The sequence below is a fragment of the Salvia splendens genome, chromosome 12 (genome assembly GCF_004379255.2).
Source record: "Salvia splendens isolate huo1 chromosome 12, SspV2, whole genome shotgun sequence".
NCBI lineage: Eukaryota > Viridiplantae > Streptophyta > Magnoliopsida > Lamiales > Lamiaceae > Salvia > Salvia splendens.
Window position 1 is genome coordinate 528,977 of NC_056043.1, and position 27,726 is coordinate 556,702.

The 27,726-nt window shown below is 37.9% G+C and overlaps 3 protein-coding genes across 4 annotated transcripts; all 3 read right to left on the minus strand.

Annotated features, from left to right (window-relative positions):
* Positions 1 to 321: 321 nt before the first annotated feature.
* On the minus strand, positions 322 to 4,220 carry LOC121756824 (probable disease resistance protein At1g58602). The gene is made up of 4 exons (XM_042152224.1): positions 4,063 to 4,220; positions 3,701 to 3,800; positions 2,396 to 3,155; positions 322 to 2,276 (listed from the first exon to the last, which is right to left on the minus strand). Exons 3-4 carry the CDS (start codon positions 3,135 to 3,137, stop codon positions 547 to 549), a joined length of 2,472 nt encoding a protein of 823 aa, XP_042008158.1. The 5' UTR covers positions 3,138 to 3,155; positions 3,701 to 3,800; positions 4,063 to 4,220; the 3' UTR covers positions 322 to 546.
* Positions 4,221 to 6,064: 1,844 nt separating this feature from the next.
* LOC121758608 (probable disease resistance protein At1g58602) lies at positions 6,065 to 11,084 on the minus strand. 2 transcript variants are annotated; one of them, XM_042153982.1, is made up of 5 exons: positions 10,983 to 11,084; positions 10,470 to 10,628; positions 8,854 to 9,569; positions 6,554 to 8,346; positions 6,065 to 6,460 (listed from the first exon to the last, which is right to left on the minus strand). In XM_042153982.1, exons 3-4 carry the CDS (start codon positions 9,557 to 9,559, stop codon positions 6,575 to 6,577), a joined length of 2,478 nt encoding a protein of 825 aa, XP_042009916.1. In that variant the 5' UTR covers positions 9,560 to 9,569; positions 10,470 to 10,628; positions 10,983 to 11,084; the 3' UTR covers positions 6,065 to 6,460; positions 6,554 to 6,574. The 2 variants fall into 2 exon arrangements, with proteins under 2 accessions (XP_042009916.1, XP_042009917.1); XM_042153983.1 differs by having other exon boundaries at positions 8,854 to 9,578.
* Positions 11,085 to 13,861: 2,777 nt separating this feature from the next.
* Positions 13,862 to 23,448, minus strand: LOC121758069 (histone acetyltransferase HAC1-like). The gene is made up of 17 exons (XM_042153508.1): positions 23,293 to 23,448; positions 21,958 to 22,306; positions 21,700 to 21,811; positions 21,161 to 21,443; positions 20,543 to 21,061; positions 18,613 to 20,405; positions 17,626 to 17,922; positions 17,269 to 17,547; positions 16,974 to 17,102; positions 16,506 to 16,706; positions 16,259 to 16,401; positions 15,878 to 16,187; positions 15,572 to 15,711; positions 15,266 to 15,344; positions 14,765 to 15,151; positions 14,467 to 14,684; positions 13,862 to 14,379 (listed from the first exon to the last, which is right to left on the minus strand). The coding sequence occupies exons 2-17, from the start codon at positions 22,149 to 22,151 to the stop codon at positions 14,268 to 14,270; spliced, it is 5,196 nt and encodes a 1,731-aa protein (XP_042009442.1). The 5' UTR covers positions 22,152 to 22,306; positions 23,293 to 23,448; the 3' UTR covers positions 13,862 to 14,267.
* Between the last annotated feature and the right edge of the window lie 4,278 nt (positions 23,449 to 27,726).

The window sequence follows — 27,726 nt, forward strand, 5'->3', positions numbered from 1 at the left end:
TGTGCCCTATTTTTCATAGACGGAGGGAGTATTTCTTTATTTTTCTTACTTTATTCCCCTCTCCTACTTTCAACACAATTTTTTAATCTCCATTGGGTATTACTTTATACATATTTATAATGTTTGTAAAGTTATACTCTATTCATAATAGGAGCAATGCTTTTATTTTGTGATTTCATTAATTTTCATGTTTGCATCACTTAAGTTGTATGTTTAAGGCTAATTAAGTAATTGAACTTAGTTGCATTGAAACAGTAGAAACAATATATCTGTTTACTTATTTAAACCTACGCAGTTTGACTCTCTTTTGCGTTCCGGGAAAAAACCAACAAAGAAAATACGGAGCCTTATTATTATGTTCGACACGATACATTCAAACAAATTAGATACCAAAAATAAAGGACAAAATCATAAAGATACAGTGGTTGATGAAGTTTGCAACAAGGTCTGGCGACGGCCGGTGGTGAAGAAATGACCGAGCTGGTGAGTTCAGCCGCTCGTCGAGGTACACGTATCGGTCTACATTGCACCTTCTACAACTTCAAACTATGGATAGATATCCACCTCAAAAATTTCGGAGGTCAAACCTGAATTTCTGATCTTTGTTGCAATGTGTTTGGTTGTCACCATCTTAAACTTTTTCAGTCCAGACATCCTCCCAATTTGTTCCGGGAGTGTCTCCAGATGTGGACAACTATTGATTTCTAGTTCCTTTACACGCGACATTGCATCATCATCATCGACTTGTATCTTTCTAAGATTCCACAATTCATTCATGCAAAGCACTTCCAGCCAGGGAAATCCGCCCCGTTGGATCACCATATCTCGACCAGTGTATGCATTTCGCAGTTTGAGGTGGCTTAGGCAACTGAGCTTCTCTAATATCGGCATCGGATCTTCATCAAGACAAGTATTTACCAATGCTATGTAGGTAATCACATAAGGTATATTATCTGCACTTGGTAGCCTACCTATACGCCCTTCTAGTTTTAGTACCCTCAGTCCATGTAAAACACCTATTTCATCCAAACACCGCATGCTTCTAAATCGAAATCCTCTTAAGAAAAGATAATTTAGGTTCGGAATCTTAGCTAGTGTTGCTAAGAGTGTGCCTACGTCCGAGTTTTCATCAACTTCTTCAATGCCCAACGTTTGGAAGGAATACATTGTTTTCAAGCCCTGGCCCTCACATGTCCAATCATAAATCGAGATGTATTCTAGGGTCTCCAGATTCTGCATCACATCTACTTTCAAAGGCTTCTGGAAAATCGCATTAGACATGTGGAGATCACGAAGGTTGTTCATTTGCCATATAATATCCGGCACCACCACCATAAAGTTCAGAGCTATATCAAGAACCTCAAGCTTTTCCAGATCCGCCAACGAGTGTGGGATCTCTTGTAAGTAATTGTTTCTCAATCCCAAGTATCTTAACTCAACCAATGCACCGATTGTGTCGGATAAAGTCTTCAACCCAAAATCTTCCATGTCAAGTATTTTGATTAATTTGAAATTCTCCCAATAAGACGAGCTAGTGTCGTCCAAGTAGCCACCACCTCCATGGAAGATGAGAGAAATAAGTTGGTTGCTATCCTCATTCGTGAAATGATTAAACTTGTCTCTGCCACAATGGATAACACGATGACGGGCATTCTGCGAGGGCCTACTGTTTCCATTGCCCCTTAAGATCTCTAAGCCCATTTCCTCTTCTGCTTTTCTGACTGATAACATGTGTAATAGAGAATTAAGACGACAGTTTCTTCTCTGAAAGTGCATCTTCACGACTTCAAGAATCGATCTACGAGCAAAATCCGATGTAACTTCTACAAAATTTAATCCATTTGCAGCCCAAATCTGTTCCAACTTTTCTTGTCTAATTATTGCATTTTCCTTAAAAAGGGACAAATGCAAGAACTGCGTCTTGATATCTTCTTCCAATTCATGATACATTGGTTCCAATAACTTCACTGATTCACTCAAATCAATTGAATCAAAAAGCTCTTCCCATTCAATCCCCGAAAGTCTTTGTTTTGCTTTCTGCTTTGCAACATCTATTATAGCCATCGGCAAACCACCACATTTTTTCAGCATCTCTCTGCCCTTCCTCTCCAACTCCTTGGAGAATTTATTCTCAGCACTTGTAAATTTATCAATTGTTTTCAAAAACAATTTCCAGCTCTTATCAGAATCCAAAGCTTTCATCTCATGAGTATAGTTGACATCGGTTGTTCCAAACTCATAGCAACTTGTAAACAGCAACCTGCTTCCAGTAAGGCCTGCATACATTTATAAGAACAATTATTACATAAAACTATAAAAGGAAACCATTAGGAAGGCTAATGATTTGGATAAAATACAATATTATAAGATAAACAAAACAGACAAAGATGTATACCTTGAGATGGAAAACCTTTCAAGATGGACCTCAAACTCATTTCTTTCGGCATATTGTCGAGAACTATGAAATATGACATGTCCTGCAGGTGTTGGCGAAGCATCCGTTGGAGACTCCGGTTGTCCATTTCTTCCAATGACGGATCTCCTTCATATCCGTCCACCATTTGCTGAATCAGTTTCATAAGTATCTCTTTGTTACTCGTGCCACTAGAAATGGATACCCAGGCACGACGCTGGAACTGGCCAGCCCCGGCCTTGTACACTTGTCTGGCCAGAGTTGTCTTCCCGATACCAATCATGCCTTTTATACAAAAAATCTGTAAGACATCAGATTTTTTAAAAATCGCTCTGTCAAGCAACTGCTTCACGTCTTTCTCCAACCCCACCACAACTTCCTCTTCTTCTGCTTCTTCTTCGTCTCCAACATTTTTCTCATCAGCTCCAAAGTTTGTCATCCGCATCTTTGCCATCTTGATCTCATCTTTGATGTTCGCATACTCGGGACAATAGCGGTAATCAAAAATTTCCACGTCCTTGACATCTTTCGCCAAATCGGCCAAGTCAGCCATTAAATATTTCAGCCTGCTCCTCTTTTCCATTGTAAATTCTCTCAAGAAATCCAACATCTCTTTCAGCACTCGAATTTTGAACTCGATAAGCAAGCGCCCGCGGATATCTGTACATGTAACATGCGAACTCTCGAGACCTTGTATCACCCCTATGATTTCGGCCTCCGCCATGGTTATGCTTCTATTCCCCTATTTTCAAAAATTGAGAGTATTATTATGATCCAAGAAGTCCCACAAAAAGTGACACATTTCTTAAAAATGCAAATTGCCTAATAAATCACGGAAGATGGTTAAAATAACGAAGTTTGCAATTTTCAAAATCATCTCATCCGCCTATTTTTCCGACAAAATAAGCGATGATGTGGTAGCCTATATCAAATATTCCACTCAGCACATAAACATGTATCAACCTAAGGAAGTCGGTAACTTTTGTGATTTATAATTCAGTTTTTAAAAAAGTATTAAACGGGCCAGAATTTAACCATCTTTTCTTTTGTGATTAATTTAACAATTTACCCTTTTTGAAATAGAAAGGGCCTCTCTCTATTTTATTTCTCTCTCCACTTTAGACAACAATGCATTAATTGGTTGTACTTGTATGTATATTATAATAGTAGTTAATAAGGTTATAAAGGAATTTTTTTTATTTTCTTAGCATATAATTTGCAGAATATGGAATATAGGTGTCCAAAATTCAAAGTTGAAATTTTTACAAAAGGAAAGAGAGAAAATACCTTTTTGTGCAATTCTCTTCTTTAGTTTGCCGGTGTTGAATTGATTTTCAGATTCAGCCTCTTTTTCCACACATCTTTCAGAGTTGAAGGAGATAATGAACTACACATTAAAATATTATTCCTAATTAAAAAACGTTTGTAATATGTAAAGAATAAAACGATACATGAAACTAATTTTAACATGATTAAACTCTTCAGAATTACTGAACTAACAACTCTCTATTTAACAAAAATGATTTTGTGTTGAATCAAATTTCTGAAGCGAACGATTTCAAATTCAAACTTCTCGATTAAATAGAAAAAACAACATACATAATTAACTTTTTGGATTTTGAAATTATAAAAAGAAGGAATGAAAATACCTTTTGTGAACCTTTCTTCTTATCTTTGCTGATTTCGAATTGATTTTCCGATTTCAGAGTTTGAAGTGATTTTGATTTTTGAACTACGAGTGCTCAAATTCAACTAGTGATTTAATTAGTAATAAGTGGAGAATATAAAAATATTAATTGTTGATAAATTTAATGAAGACACCAATACCAGACAAAATACAATACCTAATAATGGGGAAAACATTAGCTGGCTTCGTCAATTGTTTAATACAATTAATTCCACTTTTCTCAATTTGTTTTTTAATTATTACAGCAAGATCTGCTCCTCCGTTGCCAACTGCGCTACGCCCCTGCGGGCAATTTTTAATTATGATTATTCTGCTGGATTAGGTGTGGCAGAGCAATCATCTTAATTCAACTTTACTCTCATCTTTATCTCTTTATAGAAAGTAAATAGAATAATAAAGGTTCTATAGTAGGTAAATAGATTAAATTAGAAGGTTAAAACAGGAATCCGAAAATATTTTTCTCATTTATTTTTAACTAATCCAGTGCGATGCACAATAAATTAAATTGTAATTAGATATCACAATTATTTTAGTTAAACAAAAAGGTCTTCTAAACTTTCAAAAGTATATACACTCCATATCATATGGGCCGCAAAGGACAAATCATGTTTAAAATTGGGCCTTGCTAACTCCTTGTTATATAGTTAGAGAATCGAATAACTTTTATATTTGGAGCCCATACGAAAATGTAGGATTGGACAAGCCCATATCCTGGCACAAATATATGGGGTAATTAAATAATTCGATCAAAAATCAAAATCTGATTAATTCACTGCTCAATTTCTAATTATCTTTGAGTTATACTTTTGCTCTGAATTGTAGATATTGGCTAAATTTTTTAGAGTAGTTTTTTTAATCATCTTGAGTTATATATATATTATTAATTTTTAAATATTTATAATGTTTGTAAAGTTACACTCTATTCATCCCATTTAACACTTTGTTTATCAATGCAATTGCCGCAACAAATTAGTGAGTTAATTGTCATTCTAATTAACTAGATTACTTTAATATTTGAAAGTTATAAAATATTTTACTTTGACTGTTGGACAAAAAGTAATCAAATTAGTCATGTACATTAGTCTGGTTTATTAACTCTCACTCAAGTCCTAAGCATTAAATTTACCTCAACGACCAATAAAAATGGGTGAATCAAGTAAATACATTGATGAAGAGTATGTTGGGTAGTCAATATTCCAACATTAGAGATTGATTTGTTTTTTATTTATTTGCAGAACTATTTACTTCTTCTTGATTCTTTTCCCGAATCATAAGTCCGAATCAAGTAGGGGGAATTCTATATATTGTAGAATTCCCGTAGATCGAGTCATTGAGAATCAAAACCCTAGCCTCACGTTAGGGTTGGTTTCTTGCTTTTGTTTCACAAATTCATCGTCACGTGTGCTCGAAGTTCTAGATAGGATCTTGCATCCTATCACTAGGCGCCCATCTAGTCTGAGATGCCAGACTCCATCTCGAACACCAATCTCATCCAAACATAGCATACTTCTGAAACAAAACCCTCTCAAGATAAGGCGACGAAGCCTCTCCAACTTAACTAGTGATGCAAAGAGCTTGCCTACATCCGACTTTTCATCAACTTCAACAATGCCCAATTTTCAAAACTCTCCCAGTATGACGGACTAACGTTGGTGTCTTATTAGTGGAATGATTAAACTTGTCTCTGCCACAATGGATAACATGATGATGAGAGGGTCTACTATCCCCATAGCTCCTGAAGATCTCAAAGCCCATTTCCTTCTCAGCTTTTTGGATGGATAGCATGTGCAATAGAGGATTGAGATGAAACTTCTTTTTTCTTCCATGCATCAATAACTGATTGACCAACTAAATTGCTAAGATTGGTCAAATCCACTTGCCATACAAATCTGTTTAAAGACCACATACACTGAAATAAAGACCACTAAACACACACACTAGAGAGAGATAGAGAGAAGAGGGCATAAGAAATTGACAAATTATATTGTACTAGTACTTCTTAATTGAGATGGAATACAATAAATCTATTTATACTTATTTACAACTGTGCGGTTCGACTCTCTTTTGCATTCCGGGAAAGAACCGACAAAGAAAACCCAGAATGGAGCATATAATTATGCTCGACTCGATACATGGAAATCAATAAGATTCCAAAAATAAAAGATAAATAAAGGAAACAATCATAGACAAAATCTTCAAGACACCGTGGTTGATGAACTTTGCGGAGACGTCTGGTGATGGCCCTCGGGAGCGACGGCATTGGTGAAGAATTGGTTGAGCCAGCGAATACAGCCTCTGTCTCTCTGCTAGTCGAGGTACACGCATCGGTCAACATTGCACCTTCCACAACTTGTATCTTTCTAATGTAATTTTTTTACAAAAACAGTAAACCAAGTTATTAGCAAATACACAAAAGGAAAATGAAAGAAGAAGAAAAAATACACTCAACTAACCCGATGTATATCAACTTCAGACTATGGATCGATATCCTCCTCCGAAATTTCGGAGGTCAAACCTGCATTTCTGATCTTTGTTGCAATGTGTTTGGTTGTTACCATCTTAAACTTTTTCAGTTCAGACATCCTCTGAATCCGTTCCGGAAGTGTCTCCAGATGTGGACAGCTATTGATTTCTAGTTCCACGACAATCAACATTGCATCTTCATCAACTCGTATCTTTCTAAGATTCCACAATTCATTGATGCAAAGCACTTTGAGCCTGGGAAATCCGCCGTGTTGGATCACCATTTCTCGACCAGTGTATGCATTTCGCAGTTTGAGCCGGCTTAGGAAAATGAGCTTCTCTAATGTCGGCATGGGGTCTTCATCAAGACAAGTATTTACCAATGATATGTAAAAAATCCTTTCAGGTAAACTATCAGCACTCGGTAGCCTACCTATACGCCCGTCTAGTTTTAGTACCGTGAGCTTTCGTATAGCACCAATTTTGTCCAAACACGGCATGCTTCTATAACGAAACCCTCTTAAGAAAAGATTAATAAAATACGGAAACTGAGCTAGTGATGCAAACAGCGTATCTACATCCGAGTTTTCATCAACTTCTTCAAAGCCCAGCGTTTCAAAGTCATACATTATTCTCCTGAAGCTCGGGCGCTCATATGTCCAATCATAAATCGAGATGTATTCTAGGGTCCGCAGTTTGCACAGCGTAGCTACTTTCAAAGACTCCCGGAAAATCACATTAGACATGTGGACATCACGAAGGCTGTTCATTTCCAATATAATATCCGGGACCTCCACCATAAAGTTCTGAGATATATCAAGAACCTCAAGCTTTTTTAACTCCGCCAACAACTGTGGGATCTCTTGTATGTAATTATTTCTCAATCCCAAGTACTGTAACTCAACCAGTGTGCCGATTGTTTCGGGTAAAGTCTTCACCCCAAAATCTTCCATGTCAAGTATTTTGAGTGATTCAAAACTCTCCCAATAAGACGAGCTAGTGTCGTCCAAGTAGCTACCACCTCCATGGAAGATAAGAGAAATAAGTTGTTTGCTAAGTTCATTCGTGAAAGGATCAAATTTGTCTCTGCCACAATGGATAACACGATGACGGGCATTCTGAGAGGGCCTACTGTTTCCATTGCTGCTTAAGATCTCCAAGCCCATTTCCTCTTCTGCTTTTCTGATTGATATCATGTGTAACAAAGGATGCAGGCGAAACCTTGTTTTACTAAAGAGCCGCTTCACGACTCTAAGAATCGATCTACGAGCAAAAACCGATGAAAGTTTTGGAAAACCTAATCCATTTACAGCCCAAATCTGATCCAACTTTTCGTCCCTCAATATTGCATCTTCCTTAAAAAGGGACAAATGCACGAACTCTGGCTTGATTCTATCATCCAATTGATGATACATCGGTTCCAGTAACTTCAATGTATCACTCAATTCAATTGACTCAAAAAGTGCTTCCCATTCAATCCCCGAAAGTCTTTGTGTTGCTTTCTGCCTTGCAACATTTATTATAGCAAGCGGCAAACCCCAACATTTTTTCAACATCTCTTTCCCCTTTCTCTCCATCTCCTTTGAGAATTTGTTCTCAACACTTGTAACTTTATCAATTGTTTTCAAAAACAATTTCCAGCTCTTGTCAGAATCCAAAGCGTTCATCTCATGAGTATAACCAACGTCTACTGTTCTAAACTCAAAGCGACTTGTTAACTGCAACATGTTGGCTGATCTAAGATCAATGCGACTTGTTAACAGCAACCTGCTTCCAGTACAACCTGCATATATTTATATATTGGCATGATTAGAACAATCATTACATAAAGGAAACTTGTGAGGCTAATCAACTGTGAGATTTGGATTAATTATTATAGTAGTAGATCATTTGATATAGTCATTAATTTGGGTTATATATAAGTCTAAATGTCAATTTTGGTCATAAACATATGACCAAAATACGAATTTGGCTCAAAACATTCACTTTTTGAAAAACAGGTCCATAACAAATGAAAATGTCGCCGACATAATCCTTTTTTGACGGTTTTGTCAAAAAACTAACTATCAACGCTAATTGCACAGTGGCATGACCATTAGTTTTTTTACGGGACCGTAAATAAAAGAACTACTTGGGCGACATTTTTAGTTGTCATGGACTCGTTTTTCAAAAAAATGAATGTTTTGGAAAAAAAATCATATTTTGGTCATATATTTAAGACCAAAATTGACCTACGGTCGGTTAATCCAAAATTTCATCAAAGATTATCAAAACGGAGGGAGATACATACCTCGAGATGGAAGACCATCCAAAATGTAATCTAAGTGTGTTTTTTTCGACAGATTGTCCAAGACTACGAAACATGACAATCCTTCCAGGTTCTGGCGAAGGAAATCTTTGTCGCTCAACTTTTGAAATGTTCTTCTTTTATATCCTGGCACCATTTGCTGTATCAGTCTCATAAGTACCTCATCCTTACGCATGTCACTAGAAACGCATACCCAAGCCTGACGCTCGAACTGGCCAGCCCCGGCCTTGTACAGTTGTCTGGCCAGACTTGTCTTCCCGATACCGATCATGCCCTTTATACACAAAATCTGAAAGTCCTTTAATTTATTTAAGATATTTTTTTCCAGCAACTTCTTCACGTCTTTCTCCAACCCCACCACAATTTCCCCTTCTTCCTCATATCCGATACTTTTCATCCGCACCTTTGTCGTCTTCATCTGAATTACGAGGTTCTCATACGTGCTATTGATACTGTTACTGTAAAACTCAAATTCCACGTCAATGACATCGCGAGCCAACTTTACCAATTCAGCAATGAAACATTCTAGCTTGCTCCTCTCTTCCATTTCCAAGTCTCTCCAGAAATCCAATGTCTCTGTAAGCTCATTGATTGTTCTCTTTAAAATCGATTGCTTTCTGGTATCGGCACATGTAACGTGTAAACTCTTGAGATCTTGTATCATCTCTAAGACCGCAGCCTCCGCCATGTTTATGCTTCTGCAATAACTGCACTTAATATGATCGTTGCATGTATATTGGAAAGACACATTTCTAAAAAAATAGAACCACTCTCTGTTTTTTCTCTCTCCACTTTACGCACTATAAAGAAACATTTCGCTTAGAATTTGGTAATCGGTTGTACTCGGAGACGGAATTAGAAATTGAAATGAGGAACAATCACGGTAGGATGCGCGATATTCCTGGCGACTAGCCTTCTCTAATAGTACTAGTGGTCCATGGTGGTGTACGTACGATTTTCAATTTGAGAGTCCAAATTGAAAATATTATACATATATTGATATCCTAATACTTTTAGAGTCCACAAATTGAGCGGTTAAAATATTACTTTCACAAACACTACTTTCACCATCTTTTCTACCTCTCTCTTATTTTGATAATTATGCATTAAAACTCGTGTAATTTACAACTTAGTCTATTTTTAATGAACGGAGTTAGTATAATTGATAAGAGAATAAAATAAGAAAAAAATAAAATAAAAAGAATATGACTAGAGAGTACCATATATTAATCATATTAGAAAGATAAATGAAAATGACTGGAACTGCTATTAAAATGGAAACAAATCAACTACAATGTGATTTAAAACTAAATATTTCACTGCGGCTATATATATCATTCTTTTAAGCTTCTTCAACTTTAGTAGTAAAAGTTTGGTGTATTATAATGATATAACAATATTTTTATGACAAAATTGAGACTCTCCAGATGTAAGATGTACTATCATATTTATGTTTTAACTAGGATAAATTAATATTGGCATATAACCTATAAATCCAAATTGAAAAATAATCTTAACAAGCCTAAGAAAGAAAAACAGCATACTCCACAATTATGTGATGAATTTTGAATATATTCAAAGGGGAAAAAAGAAAATACCTTTTGGTAAATCTTTGTCTTTGCCGGTTTCAAATTGCTTTTCCGATTCAATCGCACCAAGAGTTATGCATGGATTTTGAGCTTTAAATTGCTAAACTCAAAATGGTCAAATTCAGCTACTTAATTAAATTGGACAAAATTTATGAGGCCACCCTGTACCTGACCAAAAAACAATGAAATAATTGTATAAAAAAAGAAAAACTTAGCCAACTTGTACAGTTATAATAATGTAAGCCATGTGAAGGGAGGCAATTTGATGTTTTGAGATTTTAATACTAACACTCTATCATAAAGTCTACTCTAATTAACAATTACTGTATTTAATACAGGCGATGCTTCTAACAAGAAACAATGAATTGATTTAAGGTCAAATTGCAAAATAAAAAGAGAGGCAGTGACCCCGGGTCGTGCTGGGGTGGGGCGCGAGACAACACGGGACGCACGTACCCATGTGGCGCATTTTGATTGACTAATGCAGATATTTATTCCACGTTATCTAATTTTCTCACTTACCAAAGATACTATATGGGAAGTTGGGGTGAGTAATGATAATCGGACTTTTCTGATGATTCATACGCTAGAGAAGGTCGGCAGTGAGGATGAAGAACAGTGACAGTTAAAGCCGCCAGAGAGATTTGCGAATTACGTCGCTAAATAGCCTGCAATTCGTGAAATAGTATTTTATTACTTTGTTTTCTTTTTTTTTAAACATTTATTTTAAGTATTTTAAACTTGTTTGTGTTGAGTGATTTATAAGCTCCGTCCGGATTTTCTTTGTATATCGTTTCCCGGTTGACTAGGTTAAGTCGAACCAACACTAAGGTCCTAGCATTATAAAAAGGGGTTTTCATTAATTAATGAAATCATATCATAGTAATTTAAGGGACGGAGGGTTGCAGGTTCCGTCCCTTAGTTAAGGGATGGAGTAAAAAGTGCAGTGGGGCCCGCGAATAGTAATTTAAGAAGCGTTGTGGATGGCCTAAAATGAGTGGTTGTTAGAATTTATTTTATCTGTTTGAGATCATTTGAATCATGAAGCTGGTTGTTAGAGTTAGTAAAGTGCAAGTGGGTTTTATTTTTTTGTTAGGAACGTGAGAGGTGGCTAATTTAAAGATCAATGACAAGTTACATTTATCTAATTTTCAATGACCGATAATTTCGATGGCAAAACAACCGGTCAATTATTTTAATTCAATGCCACCCCCACCAGCTACCACTTTGTAGAATGTGACACCTTAATATTGAATGCCAACTTCATTTTTGTTTTCTTTTATTCTTTTATTAATTATCATTGATGGTAGAGTTTTAGGTTTGTCAAGCCTACTAGCTTAATTGTGCACGTTGTTTAGGGTTTCCAACTTAGACCATTTTATTTGGTCACAAGTAGTTATACATGCTTGTATGTATGTTTCCTCAAACTTCCTCGATCCCTGGTGGTTGTGAGATTCTTAGAGCAGAAATGAGGCATAATTCTTGATTACATAGATTCATTTGAAGGAGTTCAATCCATAAACCTGAGGCATATTAGGATCAGTGCTTCATTTCATTAATTTTCATGTTTGCCATCTCCAACTTATTTGAAAAATATTTTATAGTAAGAAATTTACTATAAGTGTGAAGTTCATGAAATTTTTTTTAATTTTAATATTATTATTAAATTTTTATGTATCTGTGTCGTAAATTTAATTCCGTATTTTGTGTGATTGTTAATTATTTGTTTTTTATAATTTTGTTTATTGTGGTTAGGCTATGACTGGGCTATTGCTTGTCTTGATGATGTGACAGGAGGAGTTTTAGTGCTAATGATATGGTAGGAGGAGTTTGTGGCTAGGCTATGGCTGGGCTATTCTTATCGTGGATGCTCTTATAAAAATAATCAGTTTTCCACTCTCATTAATATACTCCAATTAATGATATGATGTAGCAATAAATTTATATCAGTTGCCTTATAATATAGTTTGCCACCTCACCTCATGCTTTATATTGTTCCAATTAGGAATTAACAAATCCTAACTCGATATTAATTAAATTTAATTAGAAATGATGCCCTGTATATATGAATGCACACAATTGTTTATCGAATTTTTATACTGAATTAAAACTAATATTAACCCTTGAATCACCTTTTTTCTGTGTAGTAATTTTAAATTTAAGTTCTTATCATTTAGTATTAAGACTATTAATAGGTTTCGGAGCTGATACTGTATTTCACACCGCCAAACGTTCGTACACAAAAAAATTGACATTCGATTTAATAAATAAATGATAATGTGCATCGATTTTGTGAATATTTCACATGCTAAAATGGATGGTTGTTAGAATTTATTTTTTCTGTTTGAATAATGAAGGTTGTTAGAGTTAGTAAACTGCAAGTGGGTTTTATTTTTGTGAGGAACGTGAGAGGTCATCTCTGATGGCTAAGTTAGAGAACAAAAGATTGTTTAACAACAAGTTACATTTTTCTATATTTCTATAACTACTATTTAGAATAATTTCAACGGTCAATTAATTTAATTCAATGCCACCCCCACCAGCAGTTTGTAGAATGTGACACATTAATATTGAATGGCAAGTTGATACTATTTGTTTATTTACATAAAACAACGTTGATGTCTCTCATAATTAATCTGATTATTAATTATTATAGAAGTGCAATTAGACTTGCATAAAATGAATTAAATCATTATTTACACTTTAGAAATAACTCCAACGGCAAGTGGTTGAGTATTAACTTTACAACAAAAATAGGAAAATCACATTTTAATAGTCAACAACTAGGTGAATAATAATAATAATAATAATAATAATAATAATAATAATAATAATAATAATAATAATAATAATAATAATAATAATAATAATTGAGCCTATTCAGTTGGTAGATAGAGAACTCTCATCATCAAATGCCAAATTCTCTTATCATGTTTGAAATTTGGCCTTACTAGAAGCTTAGATATGAATTCATTGATGAGAAAATATATATATAGTTGAGGTGTAGTGGGCCCCTGACAACCAGCCCAAGTGATAGATATAGTTCTTATTTTCATATGGTCTAAAAAGTTAAATATATTTCATGTTGTAGCAATTTATTCAATTGTATACTACTCCTTGACCTTGTAATATAATTAGAGAGTTGAATAATTGTATATTTGGAGCCGATAAGAAAATGTAAGATTGAGAAGCCCATATCCGATACTTGTAATATTTGGGCACAAATATATTGGGTAATAAATTATTAGATCCAAAATCAAAATCTGATTAATTCACTGGTCAACAAATTTATAATTTTCTTTGAGTTCCAAAGTTGCAAATTCCTTCACTGGCCTTAGATCCTCTCTGTTTTTGCTTTATGTTTAAATGTAGAGCAATAATTTGTAGAAAAGTTCAAAACATATGGGAAAATGTTCTTCTCCATTTAAACTATGCAAGTAAAAGATACTATGATACACTCAGCCATCAAATGATAGCAAGGGAGGAATACTCAGTAAACAAATACAAAAAATTCAATACTGATTTCTGTACCCTCTTTTCCCATTTAAATTACAGTAGCTAGTTTGAAGCAGAAGAAAAGCAGTTGCTGATCTATAAACATCCTATGATGCTAGCTCATATGAACGAGAAACATCGTTGATGGTGAAGCCGATCTCCTTTGCTTTTCCTATTAGATCAGAAGGCTGTCGTGAAAGATTTCAATTCTACTTCTCCGATTTCCATCGAATGAGACAAAAGGGGAAATGTAGTTTTTCCAATAACTACAGGATTTTCTGGCTTGCTATCGCTATGTACAACTTGAGGTGATCAAGAACTGCCGGCGACCTCTGCTGCGCGTTGCCTCATCATTTCCATTACAGCAGCCCTTCGTCGTGAATCTGACTGCTGCTGCAACCTTCTCAGGTGTTCCTTCAAGTCCCTGCATCGAGCATGAGAGGATTTAGACGAGCATGTTTAAGACGATAAAAGGGAGTACTATGTTGATGGAGTAGTTTTGTGAACAAACCAGCAACGTGGTACACCGCAGTTGGATTCTTTGCATGCTCGGGCGTGAAGCTGGAGAAGGTGCCACATTTTCTTACACAAATGACAGCCTCCTGAAGCACGCTTTTTGCACTGGATGCCATGGCGGAAAAGGCCTTTGACCTTGCGACAGTTTGGATACTGGCAAAGGGGCGACCGGCACTGGGAAGCATGCACCAGGAGCTCGAGCATTTTCCTCAACTGCAAAAACAAGTCCAAGAAATTTGTGTCAGGAATCGGGCACTTGAACGGTGGGTGTGTGATCTTAGAGTAAAATTTACCTGTGTGACTCGTAATTGCCTGGCTTCTTTGTTCTGTGCATTAGGATCAATGGACTGATTATTAGTTAACTTATGAGGATGATCCTTTCCTCCATCCTTCTGATAGCAAGCGTTGCATAGATCATAATCGGTGCATGTCTCACATCGGTAACCTTGCCCGCTCTCTATATCAAGGTGGCATTTGACACATGTGGTGACAAAAGCTGGGGCAGTCGGATTGTGCAGATGATATAGGACCATCATGGAAGAATGCTTAGCTCGGCGAAGAGTATCGTACTGATAGTGGTTTCCTTGGCAAAGACTGAGAAATGCCTGTCTTGTGTCAAAAAATTCACTTTCAAGATTCTCATTATCTTTAGTTTCATCAGGAACTTCAGCAATGTCAACCTGCAGATTCATAAATTTCTCAGTCCAAATGCTAATGCTCAAACGAATTAAATCTAGCAAAAATTCATATGCAAAAGATAAATGTCAGCCATCATTATGATCGTCGAGACTTACAGGATAAAGTGCATGGACATCCTTGTAGTTTGTAGGATGTCTATCCCTATCATCACGTTTCCTCTCAGCATCATAGCATCTGAAAGGAGTCGATTAGTATACTGCTCTACATATATAACATGCAGCATGATGCTATTCCAGATGCAATCAACCAAAAAATTGGATATCTCGAGAAAATAAGAGTAAATACATGAGATATGGAGTAACATTTTGATATGCATGGTGGAAATAGAAAATCCCTTGGAAATGAAATCAACAAGAAAATGTATATCGATAACTGAGACAGAAACTGAAAATAATCCTTACTTGTCACAAAGCTGAAACTTTTTGCACTGCTTGCAGACCCACCGTTTTCCAGAAACAATTAGGATGCAGCAATGAGTACATGAATGTTGTAAATGAACCATGATAAAATCTTCCTTCATTGAAGTTATGGAGTCACCAAGCTAGGGAAACAAAGAATTTATTTTAGTATCACTAAGAAAATAGCAGCAGTAATTGCTTAGTCTTGCAAATATGAAAAAGAACAACAAAATACACAGTGACGCATACCCACAGTTGAGCACAATTTCTGAAGAAAAAATTAAAATACAATTATGACAAAGATCTTACCCTGTGCATTAACATCAGATCCTTTGATGCGTTACTAGAAAGATCGGTTTGGCCAGATGCCTTTAAAGCTCTTTTTGTGATCTTTTTCAAAGTTCCCTTCTTAGACTGTTTTCTCCCATCTTCTTCTTGTTGCAGTTGATAGATGATGTCCTCCGCAGCACCAGGCCAATAATCTCCATCAAAGTATGGCAGACGAGATGCAGTTACCTTTGCTTTACATTCACCAGTTGAAACAAAGAAATGTTCATACAGATTAGTAAGCTCCACGACAATGTTTTCCTTTGTGGCTTTTCGTAGCATGACCAAGTACCTGAAAGAGAACAATTAAAGTGAAATGCTGCTATAAATAATCGCTCAGATTTAGACAGTAATGACACCGACCACTCTCGAAGTTTATCAGATTTGGGTGTCTTTTGAATCTCTGGGTGACAATACAAAATGTAGTCTTCACCCTTCAGCGGAGGGCATGCCCAGATGTAGCAGCTTGTAAAACCACGCATTTTGCAGTACTCCAAATATCCAATCTGAATCAAAAATACATATCAGCATACTTATAAAGAAATGGTAACATCTTTTCTTTTGTAAATCCATCAACTATAAGGAAAATAGAAAGAGTATGCTAACTTGCCAAAATTTCATGGTACACATATGTCCGAAGAGCCTCGCCAGAGACAGCTTTGACATCTGGCCTAAAGTACTTAACAGAATCCAGGTAAGAGAGGTAGACTCTTCGATGATTTGGCTGCTGGCATTCAGATCCAAATTCTTGAACATACATGCCAAACAAGCACACTTCAACGCCTTCGATTCTCTGAAATAACAGGACCACCTGTAACATAGTAAATACAGTTACAACACATTAATGGACCAGCTAATTTGCAATAGCAATTAATTCATTCTTGCTTAACTAGGCTCCCAGCATATGCAAACAAAGAAGGCACCAACCTTAAGTAAGGAGGCATATCAAGAAACAAATCTCCAGTTATATTTTTCAGATTTTTCGTGACTAATATTGATAGTGTTTTTTTCTGAAATATTAGATATATAGTTCATATGGAAGAATTAAGAAGCATTGTATCAAAATGTAAAGACATACCTTAGATCTATAAGGGTACTCTGTTGGATAGTTTTCCTCTTGGAAAATCTCCAGGAAGCGAGGCTTAACATCCAACTTTTTGTCAACTGACGATACCACTCTTACTACAAGTTCTTCTGCTCCTGGGATCTGGAAAAATGGGCAAAAAAATTATGACCTAGACAGTAACCATTCAATAAAAAAAACTTGCTACAAATGCACAAACCACAATACTGATAATTTACACACACACACACATATAGTGTATGTGCAAGCAAAGAATATAAAAATATGCTACACAGTGTAAGTCAATAACCTCATCATAGCTTTTGCCTTGCATCCTTGCTCTTTCAAGCCTCTCTTGCTTCAATTTTACAATTAAACGCTGCTCCAAGTGATCACTTAGATGTGATCTAGGCAAATCTTTTGCACCGAGAACAGCACTCTGCGGTAATGGTGCGCGTTCTCCCATTTCAACTTCTGCCATATAACAATTTGGACAAGTATACTCAGCTTCTCCGCCATTATTTCTTCTACCATTAAACAATGCACAGATTTGATGCTGCCAAGCTTCACATTTGTCACATTGAACCCACTGCAAGAAACAATTACTTAGCGTAGTATAAGATTAAATATCAGAATAGAACAACTCTGCAAGCAAATAAGGCATTACCCATTCTTCAGTTTCTTCATCATTTTTCTTTTTCTCCACCCTTCCCTTTGGAATAGGCGTGCCATCTACTGCAATGGTGTCTCCATGAGAATTGTTATAGCACGGAATGCAGAAGCAATGGCGGGTTTCACCAGATCCAAAGGTGTAATACATTGCATTTCTTTTAATGCGAGTACCACAGGGAGTACAATATATAGGAGGAGGTTCAAAAGTAAGCTTCTCAACTGCACATAGTTGGCAAGAATTTTCACTCATTGAATGCTCCATTGCCTGGTTTCTCTCCGCCTTTGCTTTGCTCTGTGGACGAAAAGAGTAATTATAAATTTCAGAGGAAATGATGAATGACAAATCTGAAGAGCATATATGACGTATGATGCTTTTGAGGAAGGTGAAGGCATGACTGGGTGAGATCTAATCCAACAAAGTGACCCAACAAAATGACAAGTTTTTGTTCCATCCCTCTTCCAAATCCAAACATGGGATCTAGGAAGAAAAATGCATCAAAAAGAAAAAAGGATGGACCCATACCAAATCAATGTTAGTAATGAAGAATGAATTCAAGGATCCTCGTCTAGAATAGTTGTGTCTTGTGTTATCAAAACACCAAGCATTATTATTAAACAAAAAAAACAAGCAGAGTTGCCTCCAGATGTTTAAGTTATCTTTACAAGCTTGCCAAGGGGAAGAAATTTTCAAAGCATCTCAGAGCAAGAAAGGCATATTATGAGTGTAATCCTAGTCCATATCAAATAGTACAACAAAATAAAGCAAAAGAGAACACAAATGAGCTTCTAACTGTCTGATTAGATAAATGCATGCAAATTCAAAGACTCCGACTGTGATGAAATTTCATAAAATGCTTTAAATTGCTAAAAGTAGCATTCAGGAGCCTTCAATAGGCATACATAGAGCACCTTGACAGTAATTAACCAAGGAGAGTAATTTAATCATATGCCTAATAAGGTTGAGAAAATGGATGACACTGACCTGTCCTACCCACTGACGGAGACCCATAATATGTTGGCGGACCATTTCCGGCGTGAACAATTCAATCATTGATACTCCCTTTATTTTTGGCTTCCCAGACTTGGATGCACTCTCGGGAGGTAATGGAGTGTTTTCTTGCTTAGTCTGTGCCGAATCATTTTCTGTCTTTGTGACCTGATGAACACCATATCCAACAGAATCACTAGGTGTGACATCATCACCTTTTGGAGTTTGGATGTATGCACCATCCAAGTTGTCCTTTTTTATCTCAATTTTGGGACTTTCCTGTGCAACGTTTACAGGGACTTTCACCTCTACTTTCACATCACTAATTTCAGACTTTATTGGAATATGGTAATTGCAATCCTTTTCACTTTGACGTAGATCGTGGATATGACAATCACTTACAGTAGAGGTCACTGCCACAGAGCATCCACTGCTAGGGACAAGAGACTGCAAACCTTGCTCAACTTTTGTACGTTTAGTAGAAGGTTCTAGATCTTTGGGAGTTTCAGCTATCACTGGGTCTATCTTTGGAGTAGACCTTCCCACTGTTCCAGCTATATCATGGACACCAGAAGATTCATTGACTACTGTAGGCAACCCAGGCCTCAAATTAGAACGAGCAAGTGTCTTGAATTGAGCCTGCATAAAGCTTTTAACAGGTATACAAACAGGGCAATTTGTATCCTGACAGCGCCTATGATGATTGACTAATACCCTTGTCGCACGGCAACGAGGGTATGTACACTCAAGAGAGTTGCAACTTCCACTATGCTTCAACAGCTTCTGAGCAGTTAAGCAGTGAGGCTCAGGGCATTTCCCTTCTGGGAAATGACATCTACGAGCATGCCTCAAAAATAGCAACCACCTCTGTTGGTTCTTGAACTGTTTTTCGCGAATAATGCTATAAGTTCGAGGTGCTGGGTCACCTGTGTTCACTGGTTCTGTTGATCTAGAAGTTCCAGAGTGGCCAATAACAGATTCCTCTGAGGATAAATTATTTAGTTGAGCTCCATCTTGCCTGGTTAATCTTTGATGAATTTCCTCATGAATAGTCTGATCAAGTGGGAGTCTTCCTGATACATCCATATCTTGAGGCTTGGAATACTGCTGACCGCCCAATGCTGCATCTGGTTGAACACCACCAGAAAGACCAGTAAAATCACTTTGCATGTTGCAAACAAATTGCTGTGGATGCAATGATGAGGTATCATGCGGCACAGATGAATGAGAAAAGGGCTGAGAAGATCTAGAATGGCCCTCCAGAGAGTCTGACTGGAACTGATTCTGGGTATCGGAATGGAAGGAGTGGGTAACTTTTGACTGAAGACCTTCATTATGATGCTCTGTTCCAATCTCCTGCTTCACCTCAGATGCCATACTAGGCGATAAATGGGAATGAGTGAAAGAATCATTTCTCAACAAATACTGGTTTTGCATTTTGCTTTTTTGTTGCAATTGATGCTGAGAAGGTTGCCGTTGCTGAAACTGCTGGGACGGCTGTTGAAACAGCTGATGTTGAGGAGGTTGCACAAGATTTTCTTTCACTGTATACTGCGATTGAAAGTTCACCTTTTGTGATTGATCTACTGAGTGAGAATCAGTTGCCTGTTGAGAAGAACATACATTTGGTTGGTTATTGGTCATCAAAGGAGAATCTGTCCTGTGCATTGATTGCATGGATATGGCATTCAAACTTGGGTTGTTAATCGTTGACCCAACAGTTGTTACAGGAATATGCATGTTTCCAGACCCAGAAGCATCGGTAGTGCCAATTCCATAGGCATCACCTGTCAAATGGAATACTGTCAAAAATTATACAAACTAGAAGCACCAGAGGTATCCTTGACTAACTCTCATTACATTAAGGATTTGGGAAAACACGTTAGGAAACAGAAGCCTGGTTGTAATGGTGAAGATAAAGTACCTTGTGTTACTGGTCTTTGGTTATGCTGGTCAAGATGCTGAGACAAGGGTTTGGTGGAGTTGCCATATATAGTTCCAGATAAATATCCCTCGGTGGTTCCTGAACTGTTCATGACAGACATATTCTTTCCCATTATTCCAAACCCTCCACTTAGGGACCCATGATTTATTCCAAAGGATTTCTGCTGTAACGTAGAACTGCCTCCACTATCAATTTGCCCACCAATATTGTGTAAGACACGAGAATTTTGACCCCCAACATGTTGTTTTTGCAACATAGGCTGTGATGCAGTTGTAGAGTCAACATCAGGACACGCTCCAACATCTGATGGCTCAATTTTCATGGAATTATTGTTGCTAGTGTTAGTAATCATATCACTAGTGTTGGAGTTACTAATTCCAGGAGTTGGGATCATTTGACTTGCCATTCTTTGCGAACCCATGGACGTCATCATGTTATTTCCACCGGGATTGACCAAGAAAGTATTAGGTGACTGCTGATACCCACCAGCCAAAGCTCCTGCAGAAAATTAATCCGTTAGATGAGTGAAAAGTCAACCAGATAATACTCCATAGATGAAAAGACCGAAAAGACCATCAGATGAACTAAAAAAACTACCATGTGCACTTCCAGGAGACCCATTTCGAGTTGGAAAAAAGCTTCCCGAATTCATGGTTGACGATGTGATTGTGTTGGAACTACTATGGTTCACGAAAGAATTATCCACTGATGAAGTTCCAACAAAGCTTGAGTTTTGTTGAAACCCAGGTGTGGGTATCATTGTACCGACGGGAGTGGAAGAATTGGCATGTTGCATCTGCTGATTGTTATTACTTGTAGGGAAGCGCTTAATCAGAATGTGCAAACGCCTCTCTAAAGTTTCCAGGTTTAGGTACTCCTCCTGCCATTAAATGACGTAATGAGAAATAGAAATGCAATAAGGAACTTATGAATAGTAACTCAATAGTATAAGTAGTTATGCTAACAATTTTCCAACATGCATACACAATTACACTCATATATACTTGAAGATTCTTGAAACTTATATTTAACTTTAATGTCAACCCAAAAATTGTTTATGTAATGTTATGCACAACAAAACATTAGCTATACAAGGAGGATAATTGCATGATGAAGCAGATTAGAAAACAACAAACCATTGTTGCAGCAGTTCTGAATAGACCGTCTTCTAGACGTTTCACTATATCAACCATTTTCCTGTTGGGAACCTCAGGCGATTGTTGGCGCCGCTGCATAAGAAAGTTCCAACTGCAGAACAGAGAAACTAAACCTCAGCACAAATCAAGCAAGCAGTTTTTACAGCATGTTTTCAGAAGTAACCTTCACCTATTTCTACACAAACCAGGAAGCACTAGAAATAGCACAAGTAGAAATAATCCGAGAAAGCTCCTTACATTTTCTCTTGCATGTATTTGCGTCTTTTAATAGTTTCTGGATCCATATTGGGTACATTCCGATGAATATTAGGATTCTGCATTTGGCTGGCCATAGGGTTTCCATTTTGCTGTGGTAGCCCAGGTAACATAGTACCAGTTTGGTTGGGTACCTGGCCCGAGATCTGCCCTGTATGATGTGTCTGTAAATTCATCTTTATCTTAGACCAATATAATACGTGCTTTGCAACATGCAGTTTGGCCCCCAACTAGAGCCAAAGACCATAACAAAGGAGTCGAACAAAGTTTGATGAAATCTACTCAAGTTTAGAGAAATTAAACCGCAAACGTCCAATCCAGACACGGATACCTGTCAATTAAATTCAATATGTGAGAAAATAAAACGGGTACGAGAAGAGAGTTGATGAAGATTCTGAAAATACTGAAAATATCTGTATGTAAGCTTAAAAATATATTAACAATCAAACATAGATCATCTTATAAACATTCAAAAGCACAGAATAATTGATGGATGAAAAATGTTTACTAAGAAGTCCCATCCATTTTCCTATGGAATGTAATATAAAATATAGTACGTAAATTTCATGACCTGCCTCCTAACTCTTCAGCACTTGTCTAGAAGAACCACACAGTCAAACAGTGAACAGAACTGAAAGATCACATAATTGTGAAATTCAGTAGCCATTTATCTCTAATTAGATCAATTTCTAGCTGATCCCCAAAAGGGGCTCCAGAGAGAGAAATGCCACCCCAAAGATGACAAAACTTAAGCTATTGAGAAAACTAAGGTCTTTAAGAACCCACATCTAACACACCAAAACCTATTTCATAGTATTACACATTTCCCATAAGAATGATTACAAGTACAGAGTGCAAAAACATACATATACTGAACATGGTGAAACCAACAGCATTGGGTTTAATTCAGAGTTAATCTAAGCAGCACAGCAAAAAAAGTCCAGTTCTTTTTTCCAGAACTCGAGTTCCCACACCAAACAAAAGCTAAAGCAATTCTGCAGCATTAAATTTCTCAGAAATGAACGCATGCATAAAACACATACAGACTGCAATTGCCGCATAGACACAGGCCCGTGTCAGCTGCATACAAATGATGAAGTCAAAATCAGTTCAAAATTGGTCATTTTCAAAATTACTAGGGTTACATCAAATTGGGGGAAATCAAATTAGGGCATCATCTCTGATCAGACCAACGCTATATTTTCAATTGGAGGTAAGACTGATTTCAGCGAGCAATCAAATAAGACAACAGAACAAGAAGATGAACACACTAACAAGGCAACCAAAAAACGCACCAAAATTGAAAGCGTCACTTACGGGAGCTTAAACGAAGAGATAAATACGCATAAAAGTTGTAAAAAAATGCCAAACTAGCCAGCTACGTCGGTGCTGAGCTTAACCGGCGGTCGCGCCAAGATTACGGCGGAGAACGGTGGTTTGGGGAAAAAATGTGGCTGATTTAGAATTTGTGTATTTTTGTTTAATTTTCTTTTTTTTCTGACTGTAGAATGGGCGGTATTTAACTTTTTCTTTTCTCTTTTTTTCTTTTTCATGAATTTCTATGGAAATTATTATTGCTTTGTGACTTTATCTATTGCCCAATAAAATAGTTGATTTAAATTATTAAATAGTGTCTGTTATATTTTTACTCAAATAAAGCAGAAATATTCAATGCAGTTTGTAAATCTTTATTCAAACATTTAATGTATCATCCAGTAAGACTACAATTTAGAGACGAAAAAAATTAATAATTTTGAGTGAGTAAAATGTGTGTATTACACTACTACATTACCCATACAATTTTACTTATGATTCTTTAATTATATATGCATTCTTTAATAATAGTATTATATTTTATAAGAAACTGAAATATCCCATTTTCAAAATTTCAAGAATTCGTCCATATTTTGAGTAAAGTTATTTATGAGTATTTTTCTAAACCGTGTTATATAATTTGAGAATTTATAATTTAATCTAAATAAATGGGATTGTAGTCTTTATTGTATAGTCAATAAAGATAAAAAAAAACAGTCGTAACTGATCCAAGAAAATTAAAGGGAATCTCAAATCAATGGGATTGTAGTCTTTATTGTATAGGCTATTCAATACAACATTTCAAATGGTAATTATAGATATTAGAAATTAAAGGTAATTATCAATTTATATTAGTATTAATTTTTATAATTGGGATAAAATTGTTTTTAGAATGAATGGACTGGAATTTACATAGTATACCTTGTACCAAATGTCTTGTTACAAATTACTACGAACTGTATTAAAAAATATATATGTTGTTATTAATAGCATAAAATATACTTATGTCATTTTGTATCAAAGATTTAAAATTAACTGGTACTCCATAATTTATTGAAACTGAGTTAGCTACTACTACTAATATTTCATTTCCACATTTCATTTTTCATATAAGCATAATCAATTCTTAGTATTTATCATCATAATCCTCAATTGCGTTATTTTAAATTCGGATCTATCAGGATAAGATCATTTGCTCAAACAACTCTGTGAAAAAAATCATCAGTCAACGAAACACTAATTCAGTTAAGAAAAATTAATACTTTTTGCTATAACTTAAATTAAGGAAATATTCAGAAAAATTTAAATGGGTAATACTATTAATTTCATAATTCCCTAAAACAAACTAGTATTAATTTTATAAAGCATGGTACAGATGTAATACTTAGGTAATAGTATGTGAAAATAAAAAAAATTAAGGATGATAGGTGTTAAGAGGCTCCTGCTCCTAACGTGAATATCCTGACCAATTCCACCAAGTAACACTCGTTCCGGCGTCTTCAACCAGAAGATCGGCGGCTGAAACAAAATCTGGCGCGAAGATTCACTCTTCGTCGGCAGAAGGCAAAAGTTCAAAGTATTACGCAATTTCTTGGGCAAAATAATATTCTTCATTCATATCTTTTCGGAACAATGAAGAGCCCTATTTATAATCTATGGACCCTAGGGTTGATTCGACCTATCCTAATTACGTCGGGAAAGAACCAACAAAGAAAACCCGACGGAAAATAAAAGAAAATAAAGTAATTTCCATAATAACTAAATAACTACCAAAAATAATAAAATAATAAAAAAAAAGACTCTAACTAAATCTAACTAGCTAAGGAATCGGTTGGGAGGCTTCAACCGATCTCTCGGCCTCAACTTCCTTCCCTCTGGGGCTGCGCTCGCCGGAGCCTGCGTATCTCCCTCCGTATGTTCCTCATCCTCGGCTGTCTCTACCGTCGACTGCTCGCAAGCCGACTCCTCTGCTACGATCTCCGTTGTCGGCGGGGCGGGTACATCGGGTGCATTCGTAACAACTCTCCCCCCCCCCCTTAGCGACGCCCTTGTCCTCAAGCGCAATATCTGGAAATCGCTTTCGAATTTCCGCCAATGGTTCCCACGAGGGTGACTGCGTTCCGTCCGACCAACGCACCAAAACATGCTCTGTCGCCTCACCGTCATGCCACATCGTCTGTGACTCCAGAATGCTCACCGGGTGAGCAATGGGTCGGCTCCCACTAAACGCGGCCGGCAGGGGTACCACCTCGTCGCCTGCCACGAACGCCCGCAATAAGCTGACATGAAAAACATTATGCACGCGGCTGCCCTCGGGAAGGCGTAGCTTGTATGCCACCGGACCTATCTTCTCCATAATCTCAAAAGGCCCGTAAAATCGCTTCTCCAATTTAGAAGAAATCGGTTTTGCGACCGAATGCTGTCGATAAGGTTGCAACTTCAACCACACAAAGTCCCCCACCTCGAACTCAATGTGACGGCGGTGTTTATTCGCCGTCGCGGTCATTCGCTGTTGTGCCTTAAGGAGATTGCGGCGGAGATCCACCAAAAGGGCGCCTCGCTCCCTAATCAAATCAGCCACGTTGGGAGGTGTCCTGTTGGACGGCGGCGCCGCGACCAAAGTTGGAGGTTCCCGGCCATACAAGGCACGAAATGGTGACGTACCTAGTCCCGCATGATGAAAACAATTTAATGCTAATTCCGCCCAAGGCAGGAAGTTGGACCACGTAGACGGCCGGTCTGCCGTGAAGGCCCGGAGGTACTGCTCCAATCCTTTATTCCGAATCTCCGTCTGTCCGTCAGACTGTGGGTGGTAGGCTGTGGAGAAATTCAGCTTTGTGCCACTAAGGCGGAGGATCTCTTCCCAAACGGCATTCAAGAAAACCGGATCACGATCCGAAACCAATGTCTTTGGAAACCCGTGATGGCGGACCACAGTATTGACGAAGAGATGCGCCACACGCACTGCATCGAAACGGGTGGGTAAGGCTGCGAAATGGGCGTACTTGGACAATCTATCCACTACTACCATGATAGTGGTATACCCGCGGGACTGCGGCAATCCGGTGATAAAGTCCATCGAGACGTCTTCCCAAACTTGAGTCGGAACGGGTAACGGTTGAAAGAGACCGGCCGGTTTCTGTGTCGAGTACTTAGTAGATTGACATACGACACACGCATCCACAAAGTCCCGCACTTCTTTCCGCATCTTGGGCCAATAAAATCCTGCTGCTAACAAACGGAAAGTGCGCTCGTGGCCGGGATGACCGGCTAGCGGCGTACAATGATGTTCCTCCAGAAGTAGCTTCTTCATGGCCGACGATGGGCTGACAAGCACTCTCCGGCCAAAATATATCAGGCCATCTGCCCAAGAGAAATGTGCCGGCGTCGCCCCTGACCTGATCTTCGCGGTCAGCTCCACCAACTCGGGAAATGTCGCGGTTTCCGTGCGAAGGACATCCAGCAGGCGCGGCAGTGGGTGAGCCACCGCTGTCAACAAAGCTGCCCCGGAGGCCGGGTCGTCCCCCGGCTCCGCTGTCTCGGCCGCTGGCGGCAAGTCAGATTCCTCGCGACGCGAGAGGGCGTCTGCCGCTTTATTTGATATTCCCTTCTTGTACTCAATCCTGAACTTGTATCCGAGTAACTTTCGGACGTACATTTGCTGATCCGGAGTATGAACAATCTGTTGGAACAACTCTTTTAAGCTCTTCTGGTCAGAACGAATCACAAACTCCCTCCCCAACAAGTATTGTCGCCACTTTTGAACAGCTTCCACAATAGCAAACAACTCCTTGTGATAGGTGGAAGCGGCCTGCCTTCGGGGACCCAATTTCTTTCTAAAGAACGCGATGGGATGAGCGTCCTGAATGAGCACTGCCCCAATGCCCACATCCGAAGCGTCCGTCTCTATGCAAAACGGTTTAGAGAAGTCCGGGAGGCTCAAAACCGGAGCCGAGGTCATTGCCCGTTTGAGGGCCTCAAAGGCCATTGCTGCCGAGGCACCCCACTCGAATGAGTCCTTCTTAAGTAAATCAGTGAGCGGAGCCGCAATTATGGAATAGTTAGCGACGAAGCGTCGGTAATACCCGGTCAACCCCAAGAATCCCCGTAGCTGCTTCACTGACCGTGGAGTAGGCCATGCTGTCATCGCCTCTATCTTTGCCGGGTCCGCTTTCAAAAGACCATCCGTAATGAGGTGGCCTAAGTATTCGACCGTGGTGCTGCAGAACGAGCACTTCGATAACTTAACAAAAAACTGGTGGGAATGTAATAGTGATAACACCTCTCGCAAGTGCTCGCAATGGGCCTCCAAGGACGGACTGTACACCAAAATATCGTCAAAGAACACGATGACAAACTTTCGAAGGAGCGGCTGAAATATACTATTCATTGCAGCTTGAAACGTGGATGGCGCGTTTGTCAGACCGAAGGGCATGA

What these genes read in the sequence shown, in the direction of transcription:
- LOC121756824 (XM_042152224.1), bottom strand. Translation starts at nt 3,137, where the DNA reads ATGGCGGAGGCCGAAATCATAGGGGTGATACAAGGTCTCGAGAGTTCG. An exon ending in GAAAGGTTTTCCATCTCAAG is followed by an intron (nt 2,277 to 2,395) that starts GTATACATCTTT and finishes AAATGTATGCAG; the next exon opens with GCCTTACTGGAAGCAGGTTG.
- LOC121758608 (XM_042153982.1), bottom strand. Translation starts at nt 9,559, where the DNA reads ATGGCGGAGGCTGCGGTCTTAGAGATGATACAAGATCTCAAGAGTTTA. An exon ending in GGATGGTCTTCCATCTCGAG is followed by an intron (nt 8,347 to 8,853) that starts GTATGTATCTCC and finishes AAATATATGCAG; the next exon opens with GTTGTACTGGAAGCAGGTTG.
- LOC121758069 (XM_042153508.1), bottom strand. Translation starts at nt 22,151, where the DNA reads ATGAATTTACAGACACATCATACAGGGCAGATCTCGGGCCAGGTACCC. An exon ending in AAATACATGCAAGAGAAAAT is followed by an intron (nt 21,812 to 21,957) that starts GTAAGGAGCTTT and finishes TCTGTTCTGCAG; the next exon opens with TTGGAACTTTCTTATGCAGC. An exon ending in AAGGCAAAAGCTATGATGAG is followed by an intron (nt 17,103 to 17,268) that starts GTTATTGACTTA and finishes CCATTTTTCCAG; the next exon opens with ATCCCAGGAGCAGAAGAACT.